Below are 26,277 nucleotides of genomic sequence, written 5' to 3' on the forward strand. Positions count from 1 at the left end.
TTTGTGTAAACCACCCATTGCTATCAGGAGGAGGCCCATTGTGGACTGAGGGAATATGGAGTTCTAACTTTATACCCCCATCGGAGGACATAAGTACAAATTTAAGTTGGTCCTCTACAGAATGAGCTTGCTACTTCATTACAGGTGATAGGTAACGTTGTATGGTGAATCCAAACATTGCCCTCTATGTAGGGTTACTACATGTCCCGTTTTGGCCGGTCCCTTTTTTAAGTCCTGTCCCGGCCGTCCCGACTTTTTTGGCAAAAATGGGCATTTATCTAAAAAATGGGGTGTGGTGTGGAGGAACATGCAGAGGGGCAAGTGGCAACCCCAACCCCATGTGGTGGTGGTGGGGGCAGTTCTCGGATGAGCAATGACCCCAGCCCTGCCTGGGGAGAGGGGTGGGAGGGCTTGGGTGAGCAATGATCCCAGCCCGGTGAGGGCTTGGGCCAGCCCCCTGCAGTGTCTAGTTTTCCCTTTGGGAAATAGGATGATCCTATCTCTATGGCTCACCTTTAAAAGAATATTAAATATTACAAAAGCATAAAGCTGTTCAGGTCAATTTTTTGCACAATTATGACCAGACATTTTTACTTTTTTTTCCCGTTCTTTAAGATTATAAATTCATCTTCCTCCTTTCCCTGTCTTTCCCCCCCCCCACTCCAATTGTTTCATGGGATACTCTGTGTGTGAATGGTGGACTGGTCCATATGACCTTATAAATGCTAAGGAAATGACACCTGATTGAGAGGGGAAGGGATTTTTATACCGATTGTTTAAAATTCATTGTCTTCTGTTTGTTTTTATTTAACTCAAATGTCTGACAACCAGCTGAAAGAAAAGTTTTTTGTCAGTTTTAGCAAAATATGTGCTGAGAGCACAAATCCACATGCGAATCCTTTCACAGACCTCCAGCAAAACCAAGGTAGACAATACTTGATATGCCTGGTGTTTTGGGGAAAAAAATGTTAAAGATGCTGGGTCTTTATACAGCATAAAAAAAGCAATTGTAAAAGATCAACTTCTATGCATCCCTTTAATGTTAGCATTAAAGGATCCTTTTCGGTTGTCCAGCTACCACTAGCTGTGTTGTCATAGCAGAACACTGTATGTAAATTAGAATTAGCCCTAATTCAAGATTCTTAGAATCATACACTTTAAACTTAAAAGAAGAGAAATTTTCACTAAACTAGTTATGTATGACCTGACATGAGTTAGTAAAGGGAGCTAAAGCCAACTTTTGTAAAGGAGAAAAATTGTTTCAATCCAGAATAATAAATAAAAGGGAACTTGAATGTCCAGCTGCTCAGTGCACTCAAAACAGTGTGGCCAAGAAGACCGGAGTGGCCACGGGCAGGTGCAAACAAAGTATGTACAGATTTTAAAAGCCTGGCTCTACCAGCTGTGCTCAGCCCCTGGACTGCTCCAGAGTACCTCTTATCCTAAAAGGCCATGAGGACAATTATGAAAGTTATGTTGCTTCTTGCCATACTGGCAGATATAAAAGAAAGTTTCTGGAAAATTGCTCATGTTGCTGAAGTTGTGACAGAAGAACCTAAAACCCAGAAATCAAATATGTAGCGTGTTATGCAGTGTGTAAACACAGTGCCTGTACCCTCCTTGGAAATGGGCAGGGCTTAGGTGGGAATTCTTAGCAGGGGCTCTCAGTAAGGGTCACAGATCCGTGCATGAGAAGTGACTGGTCCTTGTGAATGTCTGTTACTGCCTCTCCAGGTGGCTTGGGCCAGCCCAGACGGAGGGAGTCTATACCCCTGCAGCACCCCTAGTTGCCAAAGGGCATTCGGGGCCAGTTTTGACCAAGTCTCCTCATTGCCTCCATGAGGGAGCCTGGGGGTAAGTTCTGACTATAGGGTTCTCTCCCCTTTCTTCCCCACTAGCCCCTGGGGAGCCTGATTGGGCCTCCCTGGCTGAGTCATCCATACTAGCCCCGGGGGGAGCTTCAGGGGCCAGCCTGGCTCAGCCCCCCCCCCAGCCCCCACTAGGGGAGCTTCAGGGGCCAGCCTGGCTCAGCCCCTTCCCCCCCCCCCGCCACTGGGGGAGCTTCAGGGGTCAGCCTGGCTCAGCCCCCCCCCCAGCCCCCACTATGGGTGCTTCAGGGGCCAGCCTGGCTCAGCCCCTTCCCCCCCCCCCCGCCACTGGGGGAGCTTCAGGGGTCAGCCTGGCTCAGCCTCCCCCCCCCCAGGGGAACTTCAGGGGCCAGCCTGACTCAGCCCCAGCCCCTGGGAGCTTCAGGGGCCAGCCTGGCTCAGCCTCCCCAGGAGCTTCAGGCCAGCCTGGCTCAGCCTCCCCAGGGAGCTTCAGGGGCCAGCCTGGCTCAGCCCCCCCCCCCCGGGGAGCTTCAGGGGCCAGCCTGGCTCAGCCCCTCCCCCCCCGGGGAGCTTCAGGGGCCACCCTGGCTCAGCCCCCCCCCCCGGGGAGCTTCAGGGGCCAGCCTGGCTCAGCCCCCCCGGGGGAGCTTCAGGGGCCACCCTGGCTCAGCCCCTCCCCCCCCGCCACTGGGGGAGCCCCTCCCCCTGCCTATCCACTCCCCCTGCCGGGGCGGCCCTAGCCCCGCCCCTCCCGGAGAGGGGGAAGGAGGCCGGCCGGCCTCAGGCGGGGCGAGGGGAAGCAGCAGGGCGGGGGCTGAGCTCCGCGTTGCTGGTGGCCGTCAGGGAATCTTGTCCCCCCTGGGCCGCCGTCCGCGGCCGGCTGGGGTGAGAGGTGACGTGACGGCTGCGTCCCCGGAAGCAGCGGGACGGGAGGGAGCGAGCAGCCGCCTGCCCACAGCCCCCCGCAGGGCCGGAGAATGGTGCAGAGCCGCCCGCCCCGCCGCCTGTGAGCCCGGCCGCCGCCGCCGCCTCCGGGCCGCGCCCCACCCGGGGGCTTCTTCACCCTGCGCCGCCGGTAAGAGACACGCAGGCGGGCGCGGGCCTCTGCGGCGAGCTGCGCCCGGGGCCTGGCCGGGCCGGGCCGCGGCGGCTGCGAGCCTGGGCGCCGGGCTCCCCTCTGGCGGGGAGGTGGCCGGGAGCCGGGCCGGGCCCCGCTCGCTCCTCGCTCCCCCCGCCCCCGCGCCCGCAGCCGGGCTGTGAGGGGCCCCGCCCGGCCCCAAAGTTACCCGAGAGCTGCGCGCCCCGCCCCCGCCCCGAGAGGGGGGCGCGTGGGGGTGTCACCGCGCGGGGCTGCCGGGGGGGGGGGGCTTGATTTTACAAACGCCTCGTTCGTGGCTAGACGGGACCCGGCAGCTGCCCAGGGAGGGGGGCCCGAGGGGCAAACCTGCAACCGGATGAATCACGGGGAGATATTTGGTCATAAGGATTCTCCGCTGATCCACAAGCACGGGCCAAAGGAGCAGATGAGGTCTCCTCTGCCTCGAGCTCCAGGCCTGTTAGTCTCCAGCTAAATGTATTTGTCCCGCTGAACAGACACAAATGAGATTCGTGATCAGGACTTGATTTACCTGGTATTTTGAGGTTGCCCTTTAAATCACAAAAATAAATGTTAGGTTGATCTTAGCTTGGTTTCCGTATTTTAGGTTTGAACTACTCCTGTGAATTTATAACAGATGAGTTAAAATAATAACGTGAATGGCAACAAAAAGTGGTTCAGACTCTGAGTGATTTCTTAATTAGTTTACGTTGTTTACTACACATACATTATTTATACTGTTTTGCTTTTAATTCGTACAAGTGCAGATGTTGGTGTATGCCAGAAATTTCGTACAAAAGACAGTGTATCTGAAACAGGGCTGCCAGATACATAGATTTGGATTTGAGCCATGTCTCATAATCATAGATATGGATACCCTGGGAAATGTTCCTGAATATAGAGGGAAGGACTAAATTACAAAACAACTCTTTCTCCACTCTTCCCCTCTTTTAATTTGTTTCTAAAGGTTTGTCTACATAAAGAAATTTACTGGTATAATGATATCACTGGAATTATACTGGTATCACCATAGCTGTATAATTGTGCTAGTAAATTTCCCTGTGTAAATAAGTCCTAAGTCTAGATATGAATCTAAGTAGGGTTGTTTTTCAGGTTGTTAAACTTTTGAAAAGCTAGTTGGCTTAAGGTTCAGAATTGAAGGTGTACAATTTAGGGCTGCCTTTCATAATTAAACCTTAATGCGTTTAAAAAAAAAAAGGTTAAATTCTGGGAATTGTGAAATGGACACTGAGCCTTTTACTGCTAGGTTGAATTTGGCTCAGGTTGATATAGTAAATTAATATCATCACCATCTCTCAGCTTTTCACTGGCCTGCGTGAAATGAACAAATGGCTTCAATCCAGTTTCTAGTGGGCATGTGGCCACATATCAATTGGCACCTTTTGTTGGCAGACCAGGTATACAGATTGAGGATTGAAATGGCCTTGGAGACCATCTCTGATTCTAGAGATGGTCTCTTCAGGCACATTCAGAGAGGGTGGCACTGCCGAGTTCTGTTCCTTAAGGGCTTTCAGTAAGACTTGGAGGATTGGTTCCATTGCTGGGGAAATGTGATTCTCATTTTCCATTTTAAATATGTTTTTTAATCAACTATGTAAAATGGAAACTCCTTCTGCATCTGTGTCAAGTATCAGAGGGCTAGCCGTGTTAGTCTGGATCTGTAAAAGCAGCAGAGAGTCCTGTGGCACCTTATAGACTAACAGACGTTTTGGAGCATGAGCTTTCGTGGGTGAATACCCACTTCATTGGATGCCTCCGACGAAGTGGGTATTCACCCACGAAAGCTCATGCTCCAAAACGTCTGTTAGTCTGTCAGGTACCACAGGACTCTTCGCTGTTTCTGCATCTGAAGATAATAACCAGACGTCTGTGTTATCTGGCTAAGCCAGATGCATCCAGCAACAGACAGGATACTGAAAAATACCCTTGCCACTGCACGGTTACTGTACTATGGTAGTAAGTGATTCACTGAGTGTTCTGGCAGTTTTGGACCCCTTTTCAATATGAACAGCTTACCATTTTTTATTTTATTTTATTTATTTACTTGTTTAAAGGAGTTGTCTTTTTTTCATTAAATATTTCCATGTCTGGACAAATAAAACAGAATTTTAGGGATCTGTTGGGTAAAATAGCACTTATTGGGACTTCTTGATGGCACAGTTCTGCTGCTCCACACCCCAGCTCTCCTTGCAAAAGCAAGTGTGTCCTGCAAGTTCTGTTTAGGGGAACAGCCAGACTAGTGAATTAAACGGGACAGAGAGTCATAGTTCCTGGGTTTTGTGCCAACTTCGTTTGTTGCCTTGACTACATCATTCTTTGCCACAGATTACCCATCTGTAAAATGAAGGCAGTAGTTGTCTGCTTAACTTTGTTAAACTTCAACCCTAAGCTAAGTTGTAGTTAGCTTTGAGACCTTTGGTGAAACAGGATATAGCTATGAAATGGGGGAGGGATAGCTCAGTGGTTTGAGCATTAGCCTGCTAAGCCCTAGGGTTGTGAGTTCAATCCTTGAGGGGGCCACTTAGGGATCTGGGGCAAAAATCTGTCTAGGGATTGGTCCTGCTTTGAGCAGGGGATTGGACTAGATGACCTCCTGAGGTCCCTTCCAACCCTAATATTCTATGATCTGTAAGGTATTATGTTCTCTATTTTGACTTTTCACCTTAGTCATTTTTTGTGTTCTTTTGCTGCACGGTGTCCTCTGTTTCCTTCACTACTGTCCACTGGTTTGTTTTTTTATAATTCTGCACACACTAATTTCTGCCTTCATTGTAGATCCATGCTACTTCCAGTGAAGCTGCCATTTCCTCAACTTGCCAGTCATTTTCTGCTTGTGATTCAAGTTGTGTATCTGGCTGGGTGTCTGTCTCATTACAGTTTTCATTTAAAAACTACAGTAAAAGCCTTCTAAAGTTTTTGGTACGTAGATTAGTAAATTTTAGACAACATGCCTTGATGTGTATCCTTTAATGAAATAAACATTTGCCATTTCAACCTCCTTAAACTGATTAACTTTTGGTTACTGAACTATTTGAGCTTTTTCATTCTTAGTGAAATTTGCATAGCTCTTATAAAAATGAATCAATTCTCTATTACTTTGCTTCTCATTCCCAACCTAATGAATAATCAGGTAAAACATTTGTCTTCAAAACACTATAAAATTGTCCAGTTCCAAACTTTGCTTGTGCCATAACTCTTTTCCTCCTTAAGATTAACTGTATTTAAGCAGCAAGTTTTAGCTCATGTCATAAAACATTAAAAATGCCAAAACCAGAAGTCAAATGCAGGGAACTTACTGTTCTGTACACAAGCTTGCTTAGCAAACCAGTTTGCCTTTTTTGTCAGCAAGATTGCAGAAAGTAGCATAGTTTAAACCTACGGCAACACAGGTTTTTCAAGTGAAGGTTGGTTTTTGTTTTTATTTTACAGCAGTGTGTATCTTAAACCATGTTTATTCACTCTTAAGCAAATTCAGAGCGTGGTATCAACAGATCACTTGAAGAAGCTTTCCTCAGGCACTCTAATTTCCCTTGTCTCATAACTTTTCTCTCTTTTCCTAAATCTTTAGGTGCACTGATTTTTGAAGTTACTCTAGTAGTGAGAACTTGCTTGCACCTGTCTCAGTTTTTGCAAATTTTTCCTGAACTTCAGTCTATAAATTAAGAATTTTTGTGCAGTTTGATGCCCTAATCACTGCACTGCTCAGATTATTGCATTAAATCAAGCATAAGATGTCAGACCACTGTATGCAGTAGTTTGTGGAGCGAGGTGATGTATCTGGAATTGCCATGCGTGTGTGTCTGCTTTAGTGGCATACTATCAATAATTTCTCCCTTGTTTTCTTTAAGTCTGCAGCATTTTTTTCTCTTCTTGCCAGCCCCCTGGCACTCCTATGTTCATTAATAATCCACTTTCTTGATAAATCCATTATCTGGATCACTTGTAGAAAGAATCTTAATTTCAGTGGGTGATATTGTGGCACTAATTCTGCATTGTATAGAAATCTTTATTACAGCTGTAATCGCTGTAAATCAGAAGGCCATTTTTCTGTCATTAGAAATGACGTCTATGCTTTTTGCCTTCAGGATCATGGCAAATATATTGTTGTTAATCAAAATGATGGGTAAATGTATCAGAAAACTGCCTCCAACCACTAAATAGTTTGTTTTGTCATTAGCTGAAGTCACCTAATCTACTTGAAAGCTTTTTCCTTGAACATTAACCTTTAAGAAGTGTGACGTCGTAATGCCTACACCTCCAATCTGACTAAACTTTGACATATTTGTTTTTACTAGTTTTGAAAACATGTTTCTGCTGCTTTCTTTATAGTTTATCCTCGATGTAACCAACCTTCTGGTCTGGTTTTGTTTTATTTTATTTTTTTGTCCTAATCAAAAAGGAGCAAAAAAAATACATTCGAAATAGATGCTGTACAGCAGCTTTGGCCACAGATTTGACCTAGAATGAACACAGCCTGGCAGTGTGGTTTTTGTGTTTTAAACCAACACTTTGTGTGCTTCTGTGCTGAATGCCTAAATATAGCAGAGGTAAGAGGGGCACGTAAATGATCATAAACCTACCTCCCTTGTTTCTTTGCAAGTTTTGAAGGTCGCCCCTTCCCCCAATATCCTATGATAAGCCTGCTTTTTTGTCTCACTCTACAAATATAGGCTCAGTTTCTGCAACTGGATCTGCTCGTGGGGACACCCTGCCCCCACTTCCACACAGACATCCGTCGAAATCTGCCTTGGTGGGTCTGATATTCTGATATAATCTGCCCATAGTCATTTTTAACAAAACCATGTGCAGATCAGCTACCAAGTGTGACTTGACATGGGCCAGTCTGAAATCTAGCCATAAATTACCAACTGGGGGATCGCATTTTGGAAATGCACGTTTCGCAGAAGCACTACCAGTTTCCATTAATATAAAGACACTCAATGATTCATGAGAATAAGGAAACATGGGAAGAGCCTAGAAAGGGCTGAGATTAACTGTGCAGCTGGAGATAGGAAAACATCTCTTCTGAATGCTGAGAAGCACTTTAAGCTGCTAATAAGACAAAATGTCCATTTATATTTGGCTGTTGTGATGTAAAGATCTTAGCTGGTGGTGTATTAGGTATTTAAACCTGTAGTCTTGCTCAACAAGTCTTGATTCCTGATCTTGTTCTTTGCTTTGTGAAAAAGACGGATGTCATTTAGTGTTTTTTTTTCTTTCTTTTTGTATTTTTTTTTTAATCCAAGACACACAAGAGTGGGAGGGTTGCTTGAACATTAGAAAGGGCTGGGCACTGGAAAATTTACAGTGAACTTCAGAGCCTTGAAGTAAGGATCTTGGGACACCTCTACCAGGCAGCTTGCTGTCTGTTACTGATACAAATTTTTAAGCCATTTAATTTCACCCAACTGGGAGTTGATGTGATTCCAACAGGATGAATAAAAACATCTGCGAACTCTTAAATTGTTAGTTTTCCTCCCATTAAAATCAGTGGTGAAAGAGAAGATAAGAAAACTACGCAAATTAATAGGTGAAAACTTTTCTCTCAATTTCACATTTTTTTAGTGTAGCAAGAAGTAGTTCTGAAATTCCCATAGGAAGAGGGAATGTTGATCATTTATAACTTGCTTTCATAGCTGCAGTAAATCAATTTCAAAAGTAGAAATACTAATTGAGTAATAAAAAAAACAAAAACAAAACAGAGTTCTGGGTGAGTTTGGGGACTTGTATTTTTCTTTTAGATTGTGTTTTGTGAGTTTTGCTTTTTGTGTCAGTTTGGAGTCTGACCTATTGCAACTTTGGGAGCTTTTTGTTCTGCATTCCAGTGCCTTTAGGTTCATAACTATTAAAATGAAATATTGTCTTGATATTAATCAGTGTCCAGAGTAGCATTGTATAAGCCATTAGTATTCTTAGCAATTGCAACAGGCGGTGTGTGTTGTTGAGCCTTTGGGATTTTATCTTTAGTATTTTAAGCATTGGCATGTCGAGCTTTGCTTTGAAGAAAAGAGAACTGAACTTAATATTTGAGAATATTTTTATGTACCTGCGAATGTTTCCTGCTCTTGAATGAGAAGGGTCAGTTTTGAGATCAACACTCTTCTTTTGTGTCTGTGTTATTTATGGATGGTTTGTTAGGAGAATCACAGTTCAGTTGGTTGTTTTTTTTGTATGGATGCTTTAATTCCAAGTGGTTAACCCTGATGTGACCTGGTTTCTTTGTATTGTTAGTAATGGGACATCTTTTAAATCTTCATTGATGGTAAAAGAAAAAGACAAAATACTTTTAAATATGGTGGGATTTTCAGGTTTAGAAGAGAGATGAAATCTTAGAGACATTGTGAAAGTGGATAGGCCAAAACTGATGTGTCCACCCTCATGACATACTCATAAGCAAACTAGGGAAGTGTGGCCTAGATAAAATTATTATAACATGAGTGAAAACTTGGTTGAAAGACTGTACTCAGAGTAGTTATCAATGGTTCACTGTCAAAATGGGTGACTTATCTAGTGGGATCACACAAGGGTCTGTCCTCGGTCTGGTAACATTCAATATTTTCATTAATGTCTCGGAGAATGGAGTGAAGAGTATGCTTATCAAATTTGTGGATGACCCCAAGCTGGGAGGGGTTGCTAACACTTCGGAGGACAGGATTAGAATTCAAAATGACTGTGACAAATTGAAGAACTGGTGTGAAAGCCACAATGACATTTAATAAAGACAAGGACAAAGTACTACATTTGGGAAGGAAAAATCAAATAGAAAATGGGAAATAACTGACACAGCAGTAGCACTGCTGAAAAGGATGTGGGGGTTACAGTGGTTCACAAATGGAATATGAGCCAACAGCGTGGTGCAGTTATGGAAAAAAAACAAATACCATTGTGAGGTGTATTAACAGGATTGTCATATGTGAGACATAGGAGGTACTTCTTGTTCTATGTGGCACTGGTAAAGCCTCAGCTGGAGTACTGTGTTCAGTTCTGGGCACCACATCTTAAACATATGGACAAACTGGAGAGAGTCCAGAGGAGCACAACAAGAATAATAAAAGGTTTAGAAAACCTGACCTTTGAGCAATGGTTTAAAAAAACTGGATATGTTTAGACTTGAGAAAAGACTGGGGGAGGGAGAGAGAGAATGGGACACCTGATAAGTCTTCAGATGTGTTAAAGGTTGTTATAAAGAGGATGGTGATCTGTTTTTCTCCATGTCTGCAGAAGGTAGGGCACGAAGTAATGGGCTTGATCTGCAGCAAGGGAGATTTAGGTTAGATATTAGGAGAAATTTTCTGACTATAGTAAAAGCTGTTTTATCTGGCACGTCACCAAATAGAAAGCTCTCTAAACCAGCATTTCTGTTCTTCATTTAAATTCCAGTTTATGGTCTGGTTAGCGTGGGGCTGGCAGGGGGTCTGGAGCATGGGCTCTGGGAGGGACTTTGGGTGCGGGAGGGGGCTTGGGGCAGAGGGTTGGGGCATGGGAGGGGATGCCGGATCCAGGGGCCACTCACCTTGGGTGGCTCCCCACAAGTGGCGACCTGTCCTGGCTGCTCCTAGGCGGAGGCGTGGCAGGCAGCTCTGTGCGCTACCCCTGCTCCACCCTGAGTGCTGCCTCCACAGCTCCCATTGGCTGGGAAATGTGGCCAATGGGAGCTGCAGGGGCAGCACGGCAGGCAGAGGCATCATGCAGAGCTGGCTGCCTCAGCTCCACATAGAAGCAGCTGGGGCAGGTCGTCCCTTGCCGAGAGCCACTCAAGGTGAGCGCCCCCCCCAGATCCGGCATCCCCTTCCGTGCTCCAGCCCGCTGTCCTGAGTCTCCTCCCACACCCAAACTCCCTGCCAGAGCCCGCGACCCAGCCCCCAGCCTCACACACCCTCCTGCAGCCAAACTCCCTCCCTCATAGTTATCCGGCATTTTTCACTTACCAGCAGCCCCCACTTCCCCAACATGCTGGATAAAACAGCTTTTACTGTAAAGCAGCGTTTCCCAAACTTGGGATGCCGCTTGTGTAGGGAAAGCCCCTGGTGGGCCAGGCCGGTTTGTTTACCTGCCGCTTCCACAGGTCCAGCCGATCACGGCTCCCACTGGCCGCGGTTGGCTGCTACAGGCCAATGGGAGCTGCTGGAAGCAGCTACCAGCACGTCCCTCGGCCCCGCCGCTTCCCGCAGCTCCCACTGGCCTGGAGCGGCGAAGATCGGCCAGACCTGCGTACGGGGCAGGTAAACAAACTAGCCTGGCCCTCCAGGGGCTTTCCCTACACAAGCGGCATCCCAAGTTTGGGAAACACTGCTGTAAAGGATAGTTACCTACTGGAATAGGTTACTGAGGGAGGTTTTGGAATCCCCTCATTGGAGGTTTCTTAGAGCAGGTTTGACAAATATCTGTCAAGAATAGTCTAGGTAATCTTAGTCTTGCCTCAGATTTAAAGATTCTCCTTATTTATAAACTGCTCTTGATTTAACTCCTTGACCTAGTTGCGAGGTACACTTCCTTATCCATTCTCATATGATAATCAGCAGGGATTAAATTTTGCTCATTGAAGATTGCTGTATTCTATCCTGTACCAGTGCTGGCAAAAGCATTGCTAGGTCAGGGAGAAAGTGTCTGTTTCATTGTCTTTCGCAAACCTTCCAGGCTAGTCACTAATACTGTATTTGCTTGGGATTCTGAGATCTGAGCTTTAACTGTGCATTTCTAGGATTTAACGTGTTTGGATTTTTTTAAATTATCAATTTAACCCTAAATTTCCTGGGTGTATAATGCCTGCCTGGTTTTTGGGTTAACTACAACATACCTGTAACAACTTTTTTTTTCTTTCCTCTTTTGGTCCTTAAGGTTGAGAGTGCATGTTAGTAACTTAAGTCAATTTTAACATAGTTTTTTGTCTTGAATGTATGTAGATATTGACAAAAGCAAAGTGATTTGGAGTGAGGGCCAAAGTTCTGGACTGACAGCTGACAGCACACTGATGTGGCCACATTTGCGGTACTTGCAGCGGCATTGGGAGCAGTGCATTATGGGCAGCTATCCCAGCATGCAAGTGACTGCAATGTGCTTTTCAAATGGGGTTGTGTGGAGTGTGACAGGGAGTGTGTTGTGTGTATGTGGGGGGAGAGAGTGGGGTTTTGGGGGGCTGAGAACATGTCAGCGTGCTGTCTTGTAAACTCAGACATCAACAGACCCCCTACACACACACACACACACACACACACACAACATTCCACATTAATCTGTCTTGGAGCAAACTTATCTATCTCGGAGCAGATAAGCAGCTGGCTGTCAGAAACGGAGCTTTCAAACGGCATAACTGCATTCCTACAGCGAGTTGAAAACAATGACAAGAGTGGCCACTTGACTTAAGGGGATTATGGGACGTTTCCGGAGGCTGATCAGAGCGCAGTAATGCAACACCTCGTCCACACTGGTGCCATGGCGCTCCAGGGGGGGCGCGGCAAACGTTATTCCACTTACCGAGGTGGAGTACCAGCAGCGCTGTAGCCGCAGAGTCAGAGCACTCTGTGTCTTGCCAGTGTGGACGAGGGAGTGAGCTAGGGCGCCCGGGGCTCCTTTATTGTGCTGTAATTTGCAAGTGTAGCCAAGCCCGTAGATTGCAAAACAGTATGCATCTCCTGTGTATAGGTATCATTAGTCCTGCAAGGTTTAGGCACAGTGGAGAGAAGTTAAGGACTGTGCATTCACCTGCCTTTAAACTTTATTAATAAAAGAAGAAACCTGATGCTGTCACTCTGCACATCTCTAGCACAGTCCCTGTGAGGCTCACAAAGTGCTTTGAATTAAGCCTCATCAGTGCCGTGAGGTAGTTCTGTTCCTCAGTTTAATCATTTGTAAAATGCATATAATGAAGTTAGGGACTTTCTCCCAGGGTCACACAGCAAGCCAGTGGCAGATGCAGAACAGAACTAGAATTGGTAGCAGAACAGAGGTTCTGATGTGCTTTTTTTAAAGAGATGTAAATATGACTCAAGAGTTCTGATGCCCAGTCGCTGCCTGAACCAGTAGGTAACACCCGCTCACAAAATGTCTCATGGTGATGGAAATGCATATAAACCAGAGTATACTAGAGTTTGTGGCATAAATATTTAGACACTGGAAAAAAATTAGTTGTGCTTACATGCTGTGTGCCATAGTTTCAAGCAGCAGTATGGAATCATTCCTAAGTTAATACAGATTTGTATATGAAGGAGTCTTGATACGCTGAGCATGTGCAATTGCTGGGTTTTTTCCCTCACCTCTAATATTAACCACTCACAGGTTTTGTTGTAAATACTCAAAGGGCCTATTATTCTTTGGAAATAGCATCCTGTAACACTTCCTGACTGTTTTCAAAGTTACAGGAGGATGTTTGTCAACAAGTCCTCAGAAAAGCTGGTGCTCTTTTAATAACAAAAAATATTTGGGATGACTTTCTTAGTGAGTTTTAGCACATCCATTATGGTGCCTGAGTGAAACCCCTGGGGAAACCAAAATTCTAATGAAATTGCTGACAATCCCTTAAATTTACAGTAAGCCGCAATACTGTATTTGCTCCTGGGTGACATTCAGCTTTGATTAAATGCTGTAATAAACCTTGCCTCTTGCTGGGGTTTATTTTAAGAGGAAATTCAGAAGGGAACATTGACTACAACTCTGCTCTTGATTTGTGTTTTGGTCTGTTTCCATCTCAGCATGTCTCCAGTGTTTCTAGATTGACAATTTGTGATGAACCCTAGTTTTTAAAAAACTATATATATATTTCAGAAATTTGCTGAAATGGAATCCTGTCCTGCCAGTGACAAGATAAGAGACAGAACTTTAGAATTGGGTCATACCCAATTAATTTTCTTACCTGAGGCAATTCACCCATTCTCTGTTGCACCTGCCTTTTCTTGACACCCTAATTAGCTTTTCTAGCAGTACCGCTGCGTGTCTTTGAGAAGTGTGGGCTCTGATAGGATACGCTTTCTCTTCTTTCTACCTCTTCTTTCCTTTTTTCTCCCACTTCCTGCTCTCTAGCTCTTCCCTATATCCTTCCCTCTCACCCCGCCCACACACAGGATTTTTCCCATTAGATGTTTGTAGTGCTGCTAGTGATCATTGCTGGCACAATGGGGCTGGTTACCTTAGTCTTTGGGAAGTGGCTAGAAATCAGTTAGTGGAGCAAGATTGTGCACCCAGGATATGATCCTGCACCCTGAAATGACCCCTGTTTTAAAAAGTTGTACTAAGGAAAAGAGAGAGAGAGATTGTATGTTAAAGTCTGTGCCATGTTTGGAGGAATGCAATAGTCTCCTCACTGAACTTTTCTGTCTCCATTGAAGCAAAGTGATTTTTCTTCCTAGAAGAAACTGATGATGAAAAGTGTACGCCAGTAACATATTAGGAATACCGAAGCGAAAAGCTGCAGTTACTGTACGGATCATACGCACCACATGCTTCTAACAAGAGATGACAAGGCACACAAACCTGCAGGGGGCAGAATCCCTGACTTAATGAAAATTCCCAAGAGATCGATCTTGTTTTAGTCCTTGATTGCCGAGTCTTAACCATTAAAGTTCTATGCTCTTGAGCTGCTTAGTTTGCATCTTTCAGTTGCTCAAAATTTGGATGGGCAGCACAGGTTTCTAGACAAAAGTCCTTTCCTTCTATGTACTCAAAGGATTAAGAAAGTTTAGAGTGACTCAGGTAAAGCAAATAAAGGAAACAGGATTGCTTGTGGTGTTCTCTGCTTGCACAGTTTCTGAAGTAGAGCCTCAAAGCTGCACTTTAACACTTGACTGCATTGTTTTCTTTGTGGGTGGGGATGAGTAAATTCCAACAGGTTTGTTCCCTTCACTTGCATACTGGAAAGACGGGAAAACTCAAAAGAAATGGAGACTCAGTAGGTTTAAATGGAAATTCTGCTTCAACTCAGTAGACCAAGGGTAGTCAATAGGCAGACCACGGCCGCGGGCCAAACCCAGACCGCCATACGCTTTTGAACAGACCCTGAAATCTTTTTATTTATGTATTGTCATTGTTGTATTTTTATTACTTTCTCTGGAGTCTGGCCTATCTCAGTGTAACTACATTGCACAGAGGTCTGAAAAATCCACACCCCTGAGTGACGTAGTTATACTGACCTAAACCACCACCACCCATGTAGACAGTGCTGTGTCGACAGGAGAGCTTCTCCTGTCCACATAGCTCCTCCCTCTTAGGGAGGTGGATTGACTATGCTGATGGGAGAAGCTCTCCTGTCAGCAGAGTGACTTCACTTTAGTGCTACAGCAGTGCAGCTGCATTGGTGCAATTGTGCTGATGCAGCGTTTTAAGTGTAGGCCTGCCCTAACTCTGGGCGTTCACAGTCCCATCTGCTTAATTTCCTGACTCAAGTCAGTCTGTACTTCTGGAGAACCAGCGGAGAGATGAGTCTTCTGGTTCACTCAGTAAATGGATAACAGGATTTTAGTTGACATGTCAGCCGGAAGTGTTCCAGCCTGAGTCTCAGGTCCCAGGATGCAAATTTGATGGCTAGAAAAAACATTGGTTTCTTGATAAACTGATCAGATTGCAAATGCAAAACTTTGTGAGGCTTTTCTCTAACCAAATCACTTTTCAAAGTGGAATAGTACTTTGCAGCTACATAGAATAATTCTCACTTATAAAGTTCCATCATCTATTTCACGCTTGGTCCAGCTTGGTCTTAAAATGGCCATTAAAGGCTTTTGCCTTAAGTTTGGAAGTACAATAATTCAATTGGAAATTTGCAGACCTTATCTGTGGGCTTCATTGAAACTACATTTCCATTATAACCTTATTAATTCAAATACTGTTCTTATGGAATCCAAATACAGCTGTGTATGCTATACTGGGTGACTAGTAAAGGAAATAAAATAAAGACCTATATGGACCACTGATTGTCATTGGCTGTCAATAATAGGAAGTTCGATTCTGTTACAAGCTGTGGCATCTTTCTTTTAATTCCATTCTTTCTGGAAATTGTAGCGGTTGGGAGACCAAAATCTGGCACCTTTTTTGAGAAATTTTTTTAGACTTGTTCAATCCGCAACCACATTTTTCTGTTGATTGATTGATTGACTTAAATTATCTCTTGGAAAAAGTCATGTTCTTCTCATGTATCACTCTGTTCTAATGCTCTCCACTTTCAGGTGGATCTAATCAGAATAATGTTCAACATAAACCCTTTGGAGAACCTGAAGGTTTACATCAGCAGTCGCCCTCCTCTTGTGGTCTTTATGATCAGTGTAAGCGCGATGGCAATAGCTTTTCTGACACTGGGTTATTTCTTTAAAATCAAGGAGATCAAGTCACCGGAAATGACAGAGGTATGGTATAATAAGATATGTAAACTGACATCCTGCAGTAACACGCTTCCTGGCTTTGTGATGGAACATGCTTATTTAACAGGCATACACAGCATTAGTTTTAACAGTTTGTATGTTTTCTCCGGTGCTAGTGCACAGGACCTGATTGTTTTCATTTGCATTGCTGTATTTTAATCTCTAATTTAGAAGTGGTCATTTATCTTATAAGGAATAATCTTGATACAATTAATTTGACGGGGGGAGGGGACATTAATGTTCTGTCATTAGGAGATTGTGTATGTAACACTCCCCCCTCCGACTCCCACCCTTATTCTGTTCTGACAAACGGCTTGATTCATGGAAATTCTACTGATCTTTGTTGTAACTTACCTTGCAATACTCTTCCATAGTTTAAGTGCATTTTGATAAAAGTATGTGAGCTAAACTTCATTGGGAGTTACCTGTATGAGAGAGACCAGGGCTCCTCACTAGACAAAGTTAGTGCAAGTACACCAACATTATTAATTTCATTTGTAGCTCTGTATTCTACCATGCTCTTTATAGCTTTGAAAATGAGTATTTGAGCAGTGGGGGTGAAGTGGGAATCAGAATTGGCATTTGATTTATAAAAACAAACACACGCAAGCACCAGATATTTCTCCTATTGAGAGTGTTGCCACTTACTTCAATGGGACGGTATGATTGAGTTTGTCTTGGTGACATGGAATAATATATATTTAAAACTAGATATTAAAAATCTGAACTGCTCTTTGAAGAAGTGACAGTACAGAATAATTTTGCTGATCTAATGTGTCATCTAATCTAGATTTCTGTCTCACTTTTTAAAGGACTGGAATACTTTCCTTCTGAGGTTTAATGATTTGGACTTCTGTACATCAGAGAATGAAACCTTAAAACATCTCATCAATGATACCACAACTCCAGAAAGTACAGTGACTAGCGGACAAGGCAGATCTTCTACACAATCGCCACAGACTCTTGAGGACTCTGGTCCAGTAAACATCTCTGTGACAATCACTCTGACACTGGACCCGCTCAAACCATTTGGCGGGTATTCCCGTAATGTCACACATCTAAGTTCCACAATTTTGGGGCATCAGATTGGACTCTCAGGTATGCAAAATTTGATTGTTCCAAGAGTGAATAATAATTACACTCCTAATATTACAAATGTCTGAAAAAGGAATATAAAAATCTAGCTAGTCACTAAAGAGACAAATCATTTGCTTAGACACTATGTGCATTGCTAAAATTGTTGTCAGTACTTCACAATAATGAGCCTGTGAGATTTCTTTTTGGCAAAGAGTAATTTTTCCCTTATTTGGGGTAATAGGGAAGATGTATGTACAGTAATACATGTACGCTACTTTGGAGTCTAAAAAAGATCCATCAGCCCAGTCACATTCATCTGAGAGTATTTTCAAAACGAATTTCTGATCTTGAAAAGCTGCTACGTGCTTATGCAGGGTACACTTGAGGGCTGCTGATCAGTCAGTCAGTTTTGGTGGTGGTGAATCCTTTTGCATTAACCATCCAGCTGTACATTAACTGAAAATCTCTTGTTGATTTAAAATCTAAAATACAAACTCATTCAGGATAAAGCTGCTGAAAAGAAGCAACAGTTGTAAAACTTTCTAGTGATGCTAAGATGATGAAAGAGTCCTAACCTATTCTGTTGCCTTGCCTGGCCAGATGGACAAGTCAGTGGGTTGTGGAGACTTATTAGAAGTGGTTTACAGTAACTATTTAGAGTTAAAGTTCAGCATGTTTAATTTTACAGTGGTGCTATAAACATCAGTGTGGCTTGCACCTGAAATATTCTATAGCAAACATAGGCCACAACTGAAAACCGCCTCTTACAGCAAATTTCTCTAGTCTTTCCTGAACGATATAATGTAATTTCTGTTGATCAGACTACCTGATATCAAATCCGGTTTATCCCTGGGGACCTTAAGTTTATTATTTTGAGAACCCAGTGGTTTAGTCTTGTCTCTTATAGTTTTATCTATTGATGAGGTTGTGCATATTAAGGCACTTTTCAGCAGTTATATCTGCATGGATTTCTCTATAGCAAAAATTAAACGGCAGAAAAAGCAGATGATGAACTAAGGTTTTAGGTGGGGAACGGCTAAAATTCTAAGATGTAATTACCGATAAAATTGTTGCGGACAATGGCCCAGATGATGCACAGTTATAGAGAGGTTTTCTAAGTTCAAAAGCTTGTAAAGGCCCAATGGTCATGGGACCAGGTCCAAAATGTCGTCCGTGCTAATAATTGTGGGGGAGGGGGGGAGTCTGTAATTTTCCTGGTATTTCTTTGCCTCCTACAATGATAGCACAAAGCTGTGTCCCCACAAGTGCAGTCGACCACACGCCTTTTCCTAGTACTTGTTGCTGTTACTACTCTCAGCATACCAACAATTTCTTTCTTTCTAAAAGGCAGAGAATCCCATGAGGAGATAAATATTACATTCACCCTGCCTGCTGCTTGGAATTCAGATGACTGTGTTCTCCATGGTCACTGTGAGCAGGTGGTATTCACAACCTGTATGACTGTCACAGCAGCCAGCAGTGTGTTTCCTGTCACAATGTAAGTGCCTTTCTAATTATTGGTTCTTAGGCTGGTTACCTCAAATGTACCCACTACTCTCTTAATGCTTTTCTTATGCTCCCCATGATGCTGTAACATTGACTTTGGAAGTAAGTGATACATTCTCTTTTTAGTGGTATAAAGTCCAGTTTGTTTTTAAAAGACATTTGCTGTCTTTACTAACACAGTAGAGTTTCCCTGGATGTTGTTTAGCTACATCTCACGTGCGCTCACTTGCTCTTTCTCCACATGTTATGTGCACTGATGGAGTTCTAGCCACAATCCAGGGAATGTGGACAGGAATTATAGAATTTATAGTCTTGAAACTATCCCGATAAAGCCCTGTGCATCTAAGTTACAACTGTTTAAACACGACTCTCGTTTTGGAAGGGATATTTACACCTTGTGCTTCAAGTTTAAACCAGTTTCTAACTACTAGGGACCAGATTGAGACCTACATGTGGTCAGGTTATTCCACATATGTCTACTGTAGGGTTCTTACGCCATTCTCTGAACTGTCTGGTTCTAGCCGCTGTCAGAGGGAGGATACAGGACTGGGTAGATTACCGGTCTGATCTGGTATGGCAGTTCCTGTGTTCCTAGTTGTGTTCACCTTCAGAGTTTCATGTTAGCACTTGATGTCCTAATATCGATTTTTCCTTCATTTCAAAATATTATCACTTTGGTTTTAAAAGTGCAAAAGTATTCAAGGGTTTTCTGGACTTCTGCATCCCTAACTTGCTGAAAATGGCCAGTTTCTCTCTCCAGTTCAGAGCCAGCTTAGCCTGAGTCATGTCTACTTTAAAGCTTCTCAGAAATGATGCTGGCCGTCTGCAGCATAAGCAAACGGCGGATGTTGTAAGAGAGAGAAACGTGTTCTGAAAACTTTCTTTAAACTGTAATATCTTTAGCCATATTCATTGTTCCATTTAAAGTGATATACTGTGGGGAAACAGCTGGTTCAGGGGATTGGTGTGGCATATAGATCCTTTAAGTGCTATATAAAAGCTAGGTGTGGCAGTGTTTATTATCTCTAAGTTGGTAGCTTGATCAAAGCTCAGATCATGGGTGACAAAAGGTTGATTCTTTCTGGCAACTGGTCTATATCAAAAGAGTTCGGTCTCAGCCTCTTCAGCAGTAGAAGGGTGTTCACAAAAACGGTATTATGATTGACTTCCCCCCACTTTCTTCAACAACCGGGTCAAGAGGACAAGGCTGAATGGGCACTGGCGAGTGAATGCCTCTCTTGCATACAGGTGGCATTGCCAGGTCAGTGTGGGGATGCTAACATTCCTGCTGCCTGTGCTGTATCTGTTCTTTGGATAGAATCCTTCAGTGCCACACTAGTCGGTTCCTGATGGTAACAGACTTTCCCCTTGTCTTCTCTCCACACCTATGGATCGGGAACACCAAGTTCTTGTTCTTTATCCCCCTTGCCTTCTAGAGCTTGGGGTCCATTCACCTGAAAGCCATATTAAAAATATCAGAAGGTTTTTGAAACCTAGTACATACTCCTCTTGTTAACTTTTTGGGGTTGACTTTTTGGAATGGATTGCAATGCAAGTTATGTTACTATAGGTTCAGGACTTCTTTTTCCTTTAGTATTAGATTTTGCCATTACACTATGGATGATCCTGAATAAAACAAGACACTGTTTACACTGTTCAATGAGAGAATGACCCTTACTATGTTCTGAGAGTCAGCCATAGAGGACACTGAAAATGACAATTCATCTGCTTGTTTTGTGTTTTTTGTTTTTTTTTTTTTAATCCTCAGTCAGCCACCACATTGTGTTCCTGAGACGTACAGCAATGCTACCCTCTGGTACAAGATCTTCACTACAGCCAGGGACTCAAATACAAAATATGCACAAGATTATAACCCTTTCTGGTGTTACAAAGGAGCCATTGGAAAAGTCTATCATGCTTTAAATCCCAAACTAACTGTTGTAGTTCCTGATGTAAGTGCTAATGCTCTACGTTCCATTGACTGAATACCTCCTGTCAATTTAACTGAATAAGAGAGTCTTCTCTTGGTGATCTAAAATAGTTGCATAGTCCTGCTTTCTTAAATAGTTGCTTGCAGTGTTGTTGTAGCTGTGTTGGTCCCAAGATATTAGAGCGACAAGGTGGGTGAGGAGATATCTTTTGTTAGACCAGCTTCTGTTGGTGAGAGAGAGAAGTTTTCAAGCTACACAGAGCTTTTCTTCAGGTCTGAGAAACCTGCACAACACCTTCAAAAGATGAGCCTGGGAGCTTAAATTCATATCTTAGCTAGACACTAGAAAATCATGGTCTTAATAAAGACACTGGATTTATAGTTTATTACAATCTGTAATCCACTAACCCCTTTGTGTCCTATGATTGCAGGGGTGTTAACAGGCCGCTTCACCTTGAATGGTCTCTTAGAATACGTCTTAACTTTTTATGCTAAACAATCTTTCACCTTGTATTTAGCTGTGGGACAGTGAGTACGTTTCCCAGATCTGCAGAAGAGCTCCGTGTAGCTTGAAAGCTTGTCTTTCACCTCCAGTAGTTGGTCCGATAAAAGAGAGTATGTCACCCACCTTGTCTTTCTTAAATAGTTGCCGTAGCTATGTCCGAGGTGGCTGCATTTCAGTGGTGGGCGTGGTGATCCCCATATATCTCAAATGTGCCTCACAGCTTCATTAATTAAGATTTGTAATTTGAAATCCTCTGATTAAAGCTGCTACTGTTTTATATATAAAATGCAAGAGTAGCGTAATGAATGTTGTTAAAATGCAGTCACTAGTGCAAATTAAATATTGTTAGGAAAATGTGTAAGTTATCCTTAACTGCCAAAACTTAGAGCTCCCTTACTACCTTCAACTTTTAGAAGTTCTGCATTAGCAATGTAGAGGATACCCTTTGTATTGAGAAGAAACAAGGTTATGAAAGTGGCTTCTTTGCTAATCTGCTAAACATTGCTTGGCTGTCAAATGCCTTCTCTATGTACAGCATCAGTAAACGGTTTTATTTCTCTGTGCAGGATGATCGCTCACTAATAAACTTGCATCTCATGCATACCAGTTATTTTCTTTTTGTGATGGTGATTACAATGTTCTGCTATGCAGTTATTAAAGGTAGACCAAGCAAACTGAGGCAAAGCAATACAGAGTTCTGCCCTGAAAAAGTAAGTTGACCTAAGATAATACATACAGCATTGATGAGGGGGAGGGGAAATTAGAAAAGATCCCTTGACATACAAAGTTTACATTATTTTTGGTATACAATGGTGATTCACGTCTCTCCCAACCTCGTATCTCACTGGAGGGCAGTAAATAATGGCACTGTAAAGGTGACTTGTTATCTTTGTATCCAGCCCCTGGATGTAGTGGAGAAACAAGGTAGACAATTCCATTCAGAAATTAAATGCCTTGATTAAGAGTAGGGTAGTGTAATCTGTGGCTAAAGCAGAGGATTGAGAATCTTGACTACTGGTGTCCCTTGTGTCTCAGCCACTGGCACTAAGACCTTGAACAAATCACTTAGCTGCTTTATGCCTCTGTTTTGCCTTCTGTTTGAAAGGCGTACAATAGTCCTCTATGCCCTGCGGGTGCTCAGAAGCTTAACAAGTACGTATGTATATAGTGCTGGTAGATCCTTCAATCATAGATTCTTATTCTGTAAATGTAGGGTATTCGTTGTAGTTCAGTAAATGAGGAAGTGATTTTGGTTTTTTAATACCACTAACATGTAACGTCAAGTAAACTGTATTTACAACACGGTATATTATTTGCACTTTGGCTTATATAAAGTTTGGCTTCCACAGCTTGAAATAGTGTTAAATTCTCTTATTACAAGAAGAGAGAATACATTTATTAAAATACGCTTTCTGCGTGTGACGTTTGTTAGTTCAGAAGAGAGAATACATTTATTAAAATATTGCTATCACAGCTAGTTCTAATGTTTGTAATTAGCATTAAAGAAAATTAATGCTGATGTTGGTTTAAGGGCAGTTAGACTAATTATATATACGCATACACACACGCACACATACATATGCATACACGCACACACACTCTTTGCTTAATGGATTAAATCCGGATGTATTTAACTATGTAACAAGAAGCTACAATGTACTATCCTTCATGATTAGGGAAACTTCCTACCAAGAGCTGAATATCTTTGAATATTTTATAAATACCAATTACAAAATATCTTCAGATATATTTTGGTCTTTGCCATTCTGAGGACTCAGGGTTGGAATGACAGACATCCTGGCTGCATAGAGATAAGTAATGTGCAAATAGAATTGATTTCAATTATACGCAAGCTCTTAATTCTGTAATTTTTTTTGTTTTACTTTTAGGTTGCTTTGTCAGAAGCATAATCCATCTCCTCCTTTTACTGAAAATGGCTGAGAACCATAATCATTGCCTGCTGAACCCAGACTGGGTCTTAAGACTTTGTGAATACATTATCTTGCAATGTTGGTTTATTCCAACCAAAGACATTTCAAGTGCCTGTAATTGATTTGTACATATTTATAAAAGTATATTCAGATGATGCACTTGTTCCGCATAGTAGTGCGGCAAGAATCTTTACACCTTTACCTGTGGACATAGCTGAATGTTTGTGTAGATAATAGATATGTTTAGTGATAAGGATCACGTAGTCAGAGCAAGATATTTTTGTCTAGCTGCATCTGGGCATGTTAAGATGCCTTTCCAAATGTCTCAAACAATACAAACCCTTTGTTTTTGCCCAATGATATGTACAGCGTGTTTGAAACAGTATGCATCTTTGATATAATATTGCATTTCCAAAGCCACTGATCTACTACATAAATTCAATGTGTGTATGTGGCTTAATACTTTTTTCCACTTTCTCCTTGCTTGCAAGAAAAGATATCAACATTTCTAGATTTTTTTTTTTTAAAAAGAGAAATACATATTCACATTTTAATACTGCTGTAGTTAGGACAAACTTGTGCTTTTATCCAGAATTTAATAAAAAAGGCAAAGTCTTGTTTTAAAATCCTTTCTATTGCAAAGTGCTAAGTTTCACTTTTCATGTGGCCTGCTGGAATGGCAGAGCATTGATCAGCATTGGGGTTGTATGCAAAGCTTTCCACTTACTTTGCCTCCCCCCCCACAGGCTTTAAACCAGGAACTTCCTTGGAATAAAATAGCTTTTTATAACCTGTCTAAAAAGTGGATTTAAAAAAAAAGATGCATTCTATTAATAGTCAGTCAGTTGTGGCTCTAAGTAGCCTGGTGAAGTGCAAATAACAAAGGGAAAAGGAAGATACAGTAACTTAAGTGCTTCATGTTGGACCTTTCACACATCTCTAGCGGGCAGCTGAAAATGACATGTTTTTATTAGCTTTGTCCAATTTTTATCTACTATTGTCTACTGAGGGGAAGTTGACAACTAGTGGGCTAGTCCTGTTGTGAGTAAATTGAGGGAAACCTTGCCTGAGAAATTCGTATTGGTCTTTGTGTCCATTCTTAAAATCAGAGCAGACTTGATTTTTTTTTTTTTTTTGAGTGCTTTTGTTTTGTGGGTTTTTTCCCATTTCTGGCTTATTCAGTCTCCTTCCAGCCTGTCCTCCAGTTAGCTTTTTAATTCTCGTAAGACAGAAGTTTCCTATAGACATTTCCACCACGGCTTTTAAAATCTCACTGGTTGCCTTAATGACCCTTCATGTCGTCTTTCAGCCTTCCTGTCAGGTAGCGCAATTAAAAATGTGTGTACATTTTTCTTTGATAAGTTTCACACTGCCATGTGATACACGAAACCGTAAATCCAATTCAAAGATTGTAATCGCTGATATGTTGGCATAAAATCCTCTGTGTCTAGACACTGTTGAATGCACATTGTTGTGTTCTGAAGATCATTTTATATATTGTGTAAAATTGATTTAGGACTTTAATGTATTGAAGATTCATATGTTTCTTCAGAATGTTTGAAGCAAAACAATCAGACTTTTCTTCAGAAAATAGTTCCTCATATAATTGGGCTTGCTTTACACGGAGTATTGGTTATTTCACTACAATGTGTTTTCTCCAGATACCTTAAGATTAAACTTTAGAGACAACCATTTAGTTTGAAATCCAGAAATGAAATAACTAAGGCTTCTAATCTTCAGTTGAAGCTACCGTTCACTGGTAAAACTCCACCAACGAAGCAGTAAATTTACTGAATACAAATATGGAGAAAGCTTAAAGTGAAAATCTCTTCTACTGCTCCTAACTTAGGCATTCCCCTCCTTTTATTTAGTACTCGTCTTTGAAACTGACTAGGGGGTAGTTCAGAACAGATAACTCTGGAAGGAGGTTGACATCATCATGTAAAGATACTTTAAATAAATCCAAAATCTGTTCTCTAGTTCAGCAAACTAATGTCAAACCCCAAAAGCGCCAAACAGAACTACCTAGACAGTAAAACACAATTGAGTGTGTTGGGGGAACAGGTTTTTATAGGAGACGTTTTCGGTAATTAGAGGGGCCAGCTTAAAAAATACATAGTCAAACCCCACAAACAACTGCACTGCAATAAACATTAAGCTCAGATTGCAACCCACAAATGCAAGGAGATTAGCATTACGGGCATATTTTTCATTCTTAACTTAACCCTTTGTACCTAGTTAGTGCAGCCCGTAGTCACCCAGTAGGCTGAGACTTTGTCATACTTACGAGTGTTGGATTGTACCTAGGCCCAGCGTACAAAAATTAAATGCAGCCAAGCAGAAGGGTAAAAACTTAATATTAAAGTGGTTGTTCGGATCATATTGATCTTTCCTTTTTGTTTTCTTTTTCTTTTTAACTATGACTTGAATCAGTTTTGATTCTATTTGTAAGTGTTTTCTTGTTGGTAGAAAGCTGCCATTTCTGTTGCATTTTTCTTTGGCATTACATAGAAAGTCTGAGCCGTGGTTTACAGCCTTCCTCTGCAGGTAATGTAGGGTTAAGATGGTATTTTTTTAAAAAACATTTCACTTGTATTGTTGCATGATGGTTAATAGCTGATTTGGTAATGACACTTCTCTCCTATATTAATTTTGTGTTTGTAAGATGTGCATATTGCTTTGCAGAATAAAAAAAAATGTTTATTCTGTTCTCTTTATTTTTTTATTTTTTTATTATTTTTTTTAACCAAGTCCTTATGGACGTTTCATAAATCATCTCTCTTTAGGCTGTGTGCAACACAAGGGACTTTGTTTTGACAGTGCACAGTAGTCTGGAATTTCAAACCCTGTGTTGTGCGTATGCTCCAATAAACACTTCAGTTTAGACTTTAAAAATATGTGCCATGCAGGAGGGGAGATAGCTGTTTTGATGTCCAGCATGATAAAATGCAGCACTCATGACACTGAGACCCATCTAACCCAGATATTTCTCTTGTGCTTGAAGCTCCGGTCTCCTGCTGTGCAGTTAAAGGTAGATCG

At 42.2% G+C, this 26,277-nt stretch overlaps 1 protein-coding gene across 4 annotated transcripts; it reads left to right on the forward strand.

Annotated features, from left to right (window-relative positions):
* The first annotated feature begins 2 nt into the window (after nt 1-2).
* On the forward strand, nt 3-25,941 carry TMEM248 (transmembrane protein 248). 4 transcript variants are annotated; one of them, XM_039507224.1, is made up of 9 exons: nt 5-144; nt 1,735-1,854; nt 7,618-7,696; nt 16,098-16,274; nt 17,102-17,387; nt 18,714-18,864; nt 20,641-20,824; nt 21,874-22,017; nt 23,197-25,941. In XM_039507224.1, exons 1-9 carry the CDS (start codon nt 122-124, stop codon nt 23,215-23,217), a joined length of 1,185 nt encoding a protein of 394 aa, XP_039363158.1. In that variant the 5' UTR covers nt 5-121; the 3' UTR covers nt 23,218-25,941. The 4 variants fall into 4 exon arrangements, with proteins under 4 accessions (XP_039363160.1, XP_039363158.1, XP_039363161.1 ...); XM_039507226.1 differs by lacking the exons at nt 1,735-1,854; nt 7,618-7,696 and having other exon boundaries at nt 3-144; XM_039507227.1 differs by lacking the exons at nt 5-144; nt 7,618-7,696.
* The last annotated feature ends 336 nt before the right edge of the window (nt 25,942-26,277 follow it).

The sequence above is a fragment of the Mauremys reevesii genome, linkage group 20 (assembly GCF_016161935.1).
Source record: "Mauremys reevesii isolate NIE-2019 linkage group 20, ASM1616193v1, whole genome shotgun sequence".
NCBI classification, from domain to species: domain Eukaryota; kingdom Metazoa; phylum Chordata; order Testudines; family Geoemydidae; genus Mauremys; species Mauremys reevesii.